The sequence below is a fragment of the Eschscholzia californica genome, unplaced genomic scaffold (assembly GCF_041429995.1).
Source record: "Eschscholzia californica isolate CP2 unplaced genomic scaffold, dmEscCali1.0.p SCAF_1, whole genome shotgun sequence".
In the NCBI taxonomy this organism is placed as follows: domain Eukaryota; kingdom Viridiplantae; phylum Streptophyta; class Magnoliopsida; order Ranunculales; family Papaveraceae; genus Eschscholzia; species Eschscholzia californica.
In genome coordinates, this window is record NW_028238198.1 from 47,329,881 (window position 1) to 47,337,061 (window position 7,181).

Consider the following 7,181-nt stretch of genomic DNA (forward strand, 5'->3'; position numbering starts at 1 on the left):
ACGAGACAAGCGCAATGGTGTATTCCGCTTCTGAGTTTGACGAGTCAGGTCGAGCCAAAAATCGGCTCTGATTCCAACACGTTTGATAATTTCACACTTCGTAGTCTAAACATCCATTAAGAAAAGATCGTGATTCTTTTTGCCGTTACCAATAATTTTTTTTGGCCCAACATCACCGGACCATATTCAAATCTTATGAATGATCTAAAACTACAAACTCATTGGTTTCAAAATTTTATTTTGTCTGAATAGTTAACTGAAGCTACAAATGATTCAAAATTGCAAACTCATTGGTTTCAAAATTTTGTCCTTGTAGTTGATTTTGGGTCCAATTGAATCGGACATAAAAATAAATTTGAATTAAGAACTAATCATTAGATAACTTCAAACCATGGTTCCACCTCTGACCAAAACAAGAACATGCCCCAAACTAATCCAACTCAGACTATTTTGTTTGCTCTATCTCAGTTGTGCAAAGTAAAAAAAAAATATACACAAGGTCTTACTCTTATTTCATCTCTCTAGTAAAACTCCCAAATTCAACATAAGCTTAAACCTATCCACCACCTTTTGACCTTCTCTGCAACATGGAAGTCCCAAGTTCGATTCCATGGAAGTACAAATTCATGATCGAATTTCGGGATAAATAAAGTAGATGTAGATTAGATGAGGTTTAGGCCCCTTAGGATGACTTTTCAGGGTAAAGATGTATATGGCCTTTTAGGGCTAATTTTGGGTCCAATTCAGTCAGACATAAATTTGAATTAAGAACCGGTCATTAGATAACTTCAAAGCGTCCTTCAACAAAAAAAAAAAAAAAAAAGATAACTTCAAAGCGTAATTGCACCTCTGACCAAAACAAGAACATGATACAAAGTAATCCAATTAAGACCAGTTTGGTTGTTCTGAGTTGTGCAAAGTTAAAAAAAAATATATTAAAACTGTCTACCACCTTTAAGTTTAGTGGTTGGACACTCGGTAACGGCTAAGTGCCAGGTCGATTCCCATGGAAGTACAATTCTGACCATTTTGTTTGTTCTATTTAAATTGTGAAAAGTAAAAAAAAAAGTTAAACATGAAGTCTTACTTCCGTTTTATCTCTCTAGTCAAATTCTCAAATTCAACAAAGTTGATATAGATTAGATGTGATTTAGGCCCCGATGGCCTTAAGGTATGATCTTTTCGGGCTCAAATCAAGCTATTATAGTGCTTATTCAATTCATATTATCTTATGACTCTTGTAATCCATTTCCAACAAAGCACTTTAACCTTGCACTAACTTTCTATTAGAACTTTTTTTCCTATAAGCAAACATAAATTGGATATTTTATCAAACAAAAGCACTCGAAAGTAGGATCAAAACCACAAGATTAACGTAAAAAATGCAAAAATTATAGGTAGGAAGGAAATTAGTCAAAACCAAAAACCTAAAATCAGTACCTGTGTATCATAAAATGGAGAATTCGGATCATTTTACAGAAAACTCTTAATAACTAATTATCCAAGTAAGGCAGCAAATTTTGTATAATGAGATATAATTGAAACCCTTTCTTCTACAACAAGGGACAGTCTAGGTTAACTATTTCAAAGTATGATTATTTTTATCTCTATTTTATGGATAGTCAAATTCAGAAAGAAGAATTAGGTATCTCAGACAGAAAATGATGCAAAGTTGGTTATTATCTCTGTCTGAGAGCCAAGAAATGTCACCCGAAGAGATATCTTTTTATCGACTGCGACGAGGTCCACTTCCAGACCTTGGACCTGGATATCGAGCAAATTGCAGGCGTATGATGTGTGAATCAGCTTCATGCTCATCCATCCTATAACCTGTAAAAATAAGAAGGCATACAATAACAAATCTTACACCCACGGTTTAGAGATAAGAATTTTTTTTCCTTAATCGAACTTTTGTACCAACAAAAATTTACTACTTTGAATTCGTTCCTGCAACTACTGCAAATTTTTACCAATTGAAATTAATATTTCAACAATGCCTGCCCATTATAAATGAAACAAGCTAACAACCGTTTTTAGTACCACTAGTAATCTTACTGATATTTTTATCATTCAGAAACTCATTTTTCGCTGTGCAGCCTTTAAAACTGTTGTAACAACATTTTTCCCGTTTCATTACTTTCTACCATTGAGTAACTGTTCTTTCTATATCTACAATATAATACATATAAGAACCCATTACAAGCGACCGTTTTGTCATTGTATAAACAATGCTGCAATTGTTAATACTTAATAATGTCAGTTCTTAGTTTTGGGAATGCCGACTATTATCCTGTTAGTCTTAGTCAAAGTGTCATTCCCATGACAGAGAATGTTTTACTCAACCATTTTGACTGGATTAATTGAGTGGTACAAAGCCAATATCCTAACAACTGGACCTGGTAAAAAAAAGTAATCACAGTTCATCTATTCATCACTTAGATGAGCTATAAGGAGAACATTTACCTTGCAAGGCACTCAAAGCAGTTGCAGCACAAGCCGGGTCAATGAAATCAACGAAACAGAGAACAAGAGGATCACCTCCACGCTGCATAAACATCATAAAAATAGTAATTAGTATAAAGATGAGAGTCGATTCAAAATGAAAAACCACCTTGTAAAAGTTAAACTAGAACAGAACAATTTATCTCAAACAAGAACTTACATGTTTTGATTCTTTGGTCACGAGCCTTACTTCTTTGAAACCCAAGAACGGACGAAATATGTCTACAAATGCATTAAGGGAAGTAGCAAAATCTCTAATAGCTTATTCTTGAATGACCATAGAATTTTTTAATTTAATAGTTTGCAACCAATTACAGATACCCAAGAAAGAAAGAGAGTTGCTGAGAAATGTTTTTTCTCCTTAGCAAGTATGCAGAATTGCGTATAAATTTTGTGCAAGAGAAAGGTCACGCAATTCTCAATATCATAAAAGACTAATGGAAGTAGAGATGCTCCCTAAATATGATGGCAGCAGGACAACATTACAAAGGATACGAGCAACTTCTCTGCGGGTGCTGTCAGGTGGAAGACCCTCAACAAATAAAGTGTTTGAAGCATCTGGTGGAAGAGGTAATACTTCGCGTCCTGGTGGCCTGCCTATTGGGTCCACCATTAGCTGGTTCCCGAATCCCATGCCTTGACTATTATGTCTTAGATCTGCACCAGCAGGCCCACGAGCACCCAAAATAGAAGGTGGCCCTGCAGAAAAACGACCAAGCAATCCACCACCAACACCCCTTTCTAGCCTCACCTCAGCGCCAAAATTACTAGCTTCTCCAGTGCTGAAAGAAGGGTTTTGCTGAAAAAGGAAGAGGATGAGCTTCTGAAACAATGAGAAAATAGAAGACTAGATACTACCATAAAGTTGGATTGAAGATGAACAGGATACCGTGCTCTTGAGATAGCGATCATATGCTGATCCAATTGTCTTTGTGTCTTTTATAATCCGAGGCCCACCATGATCATCTTGTTGAAAATAATTAGGCATCTCCTGACTGGAAGGTGTCCCAGAAGGTGGAAACTCTATGGATATTATTAAACCAGTAAAAAGTAAGAACTACAGTTGCTTATTCAGATTTCAGACGATATAAAAGAAAAGCAAGTAAATATCAGATATAGTAGAAAGAATAGAGTGCATGTACATGATCGTTGTCAACAACAACTAGTATTCAAACTATTTAGTCTAGACAACCAACTCAGAGGGGAGGGGAGGATTTCTACTATTTGTTTGATTCAAGCATTTAAGAAGGTCGGAGCCATAGACACTTGGAACATTCATTTTTTTGTTTTTGCAAATGAAAAGATTTTCCACCTCGTTTTTACAAACTTCTAACATGATAGACAACACGAGAAGATGATCATTCACGTTTTGACTATTCAAAGAGCTAATCCATAGTCCCAAGCATTGTCAAGACTTACTATTATCCACTCTAATCATGATTCATTCGTGGCCTAAGAACAAGACGAACATTAAAATCAATTTGAAGACGATACCTCCACCTAGTCAGTACAAAATTTATCCCTAAATTGAAATATCCAAGTTCACGTCTAAAAAACTCAAAATGTAAAAGGGATCACACCTAATACCACCAAGGAAATTGGCTATAGACAAAAACCAAAGAAACCCTTAATTTTGTTTGAAAAATCAATGAAGGATTCCAGCAATTCAGAACCAATTATCACACAATTGAATTTTGGAAATTTATATAATCTCAAATGAAGATGAAGTACATAAGATCATCCCTAACTCCTCATTTTTCATTTGAAGTACTAATTCAAGAACTACAAATCCTTCTTATTAACCCATCAATTGGAAACCCTAAAAGTGAAAAAGGATTCAGCGTTTAGGATTTATTGAGATTGTTAGATAGAACTCAATGAATTAAGAAGAACTTATACGATCCAAGAGAGTACGATCATTTCTAAAAGAAAATAACCCAAATAACATTTCAATGAAGAAATTAACTAAAACCCTAGCATAAAAGTAAATCAATTTAGATTTTCGAACGGGGAGAGATGTCAAATAATAGCTTACCGTAATCAGAGCGAGGGCGTTTGGGAGCCATTCCGCCGGAGGGGTTGAGAGAAGGTTGTCGATTCCAGAATCCGTCCGCCATGGCTGCAAGATTGGGAGTGACAGAGAGAAAGAGCTAAATCAGTTCAGCTTTCTCTCCTTCACTATTTTCTGCTTTCTCTTGTCCTCGTAATTGCAGATTCTTCAGAATAGTTGGCGCGCCCGAACTGGATACGGTACCGCGCGTGTCTGATACTCAGCGACTCTGGGATGGGTTAATTCCACTTTGGGCCCAAAATTTGCAGCCAAAGGAAATTTGGCCCTGATAATTGTCCAGCCTTCGGAAGGCCCCAAGACCATATTTCCGTTAGTCAACTTCAACCGCTGATTTTTTTTTTTTTGATCATTTGTCTCTTTCTTATTGTCGGATTAAGTCACAGGTAGACTGTTAGTTGGCCCTCTGTCAACGATCTTCATCGAAAATCTTGTCTTTTTTCTCATTTATTTCCTTCCTCTTTTTTATACATCTATTTTCTTTTACCTTCAATTATCAACACCAATACCAATGGCATGGGTTAGGGAGTTCAAATTGTTCAACCATCCCCCCCCCCCTCTACACAAGGGCCCATTCTCAAATAAATTACAGGATATTCTCCTTTTATTTTGCAAGTGTAAAAATGAAATAAACTTGAGTAATTGATTAGTTGGGGAGGATTAGGCTTTGCACGTGAGAGATCCCAATTCTATCTGACTGTTGACAGACATTTGATGTGTAATTTTACCAGGCTTTTTTATAGTTTTAAATACACCACCGCGAAAATTACTGTTTTCTTTTTTGGATCAAAAGTTAAAGTTTCGCTTCCTATGATTTCACATAACTGCAACTATAATACATAAGATCATATATTAACTCGTGAAAATTGGTCTCAGATCATTGGTTCCCCACTGAAATATTTTTTTCTCTTTCTTCTTTATCTCCAATCCCCTCTCTTTTGATTCTTCTCTCAATTACTCTTCTGCACCTTGAATTTATGTGTTCACATCATAGAAATGTTTGAAAAATTATATTTTATGTAGGCATATTTATTTCTCAATCTATTTACGTTTTATGTTTATTTCCTGTATTATAAGTAAGTATATTTCTTTCTCAATTTCATAATTATAGTTTATGTAAGCATTTGTTGTTAGACCGAATTTATTGGACCGCATACTTATTCCATTTTATAAGTTTTGTTTCTTGAATTTTTGTTTTTACATCATTTTAATAATGAAGAGAATTATCTGTTATTTTACATTAAATGCATTTTTAATCTTTTTTTAGCTATTTTTTTTATGCAAATAGTGCAAGCATAAGCTTTTGTATAAAACATTTTTCATATAGTGAAGATTTATTTAATAAAATTTAACGGTTAAATTTTTTAAATTTTTTATTAATCTTTTTCATATCATTTTTCAGATTTCATCTTTTCATATAAATGGTCTCAATTAAATTTTTTTGATGTGTCCCAAAATCTCAGTCGCGTCGTTGACCACAACAACCATTGTCATCTTTCTTTCTCTCCCTCTTTAAGATTTCAAATCCCAGAACCTTAGAGAAAAAGTGAACAATGGAGGGAGACAAAGAGATGAAGATGGAAAATTACCGACGAAGAGTTGACTCATCGTCTTCTAGCATGTTTGGGTAAGGAAGAAATATAGAAAGGATAAGGAGGCCAATAATCTTGAAGAAATGGGTAAAAAGGGGAAATCAACGGTAAAAGTTGACTAACAAAAATATGATTTTGGGGTCATTTTAAAGCGTTGGACAAACATAGGGGCTAGAATTTTCAGTTGGTCACAAGTTGGGGCACGTATTGGAAGTAACCCTTTCGGAAGAGCTTAAGTCATATTTTGCACACGACTTAAGCTCGTGAATGTGACCATAGGTACTTCTAAAGGAATCCTTCTAACATGTGATCTCGTCATGTATTCTTTCTACTTTTAACAATGAAAAAATCAACTTTTCGCATTGATTGCATCGATCTCTAAGATTTCTAATTTAAAATTGAAAGAACTTATATGTCATAATATATGCCCTCTTGATAGGCTAAAAATGACAAACTCGTGAATGTGATATAGTAATTGCAATATCTTATAACTGTAATATTAGATTTGGGTTGGAATATGTGAATATTTGGTTTATCGATTGATTATTTGATTTACAATTCCAAGAGAAAATGAATTGGAATCCTACATGTCCTTTTGGGCTTGGGAATCCTTAATAGAAGAATCCTTCATTGAAGAATCCTCATTCTCTAGAATGCGATTCATGTCGCATGCTTGTCTACAAAAAAGTAAGCCTATTCAAATTCCTTTAGAAATAGCTATGGTCAGTTTGAAATTCTCCATAAAAATCGAAATTTAGCTTAAATCCTATTTAAAAATATTGTTTTATAACCTATCTATATGCAAGCTCTTTTTAATCTCTGTCATCTACCACTTTATCCAGACTTACATCTTGTATCTTTGCTTGTGTACTATTCGTATGATCATCACGAGAAAGAAATGTTAATGAGCCAAATACTGGTCAGCTTTGAAAAAGAAAAAAAGTGAACATATTGACTAGGAACGTTTGTAGAAGACCCTCGTCAAAGCCATCGAGGAGGTGGACTCGATGAAACTCTGT

General features: G+C 34.7%; 1 protein-coding gene across 1 annotated transcript; it reads right to left on the bottom strand.

The window, feature by feature from the left end:
- Positions 1-1,422: 1,422 nt before the first annotated feature.
- On the bottom strand, positions 1,423-4,810 carry LOC147567228 (RNA-binding protein 1-like). The gene is made up of 6 exons (XM_086653836.1): positions 4,538-4,810; positions 3,392-3,525; positions 2,998-3,301; positions 2,663-2,724; positions 2,464-2,545; positions 1,423-1,830 (listed from the first exon to the last, which is right to left on the bottom strand). The coding sequence occupies exons 1-6, from the start codon at positions 4,617-4,619 to the stop codon at positions 1,727-1,729; spliced, it is 768 nt and encodes a 255-aa protein (XP_086509962.1). The 5' UTR covers positions 4,620-4,810; the 3' UTR covers positions 1,423-1,726.
- Between the last annotated feature and the right edge of the window lie 2,371 nt (positions 4,811-7,181).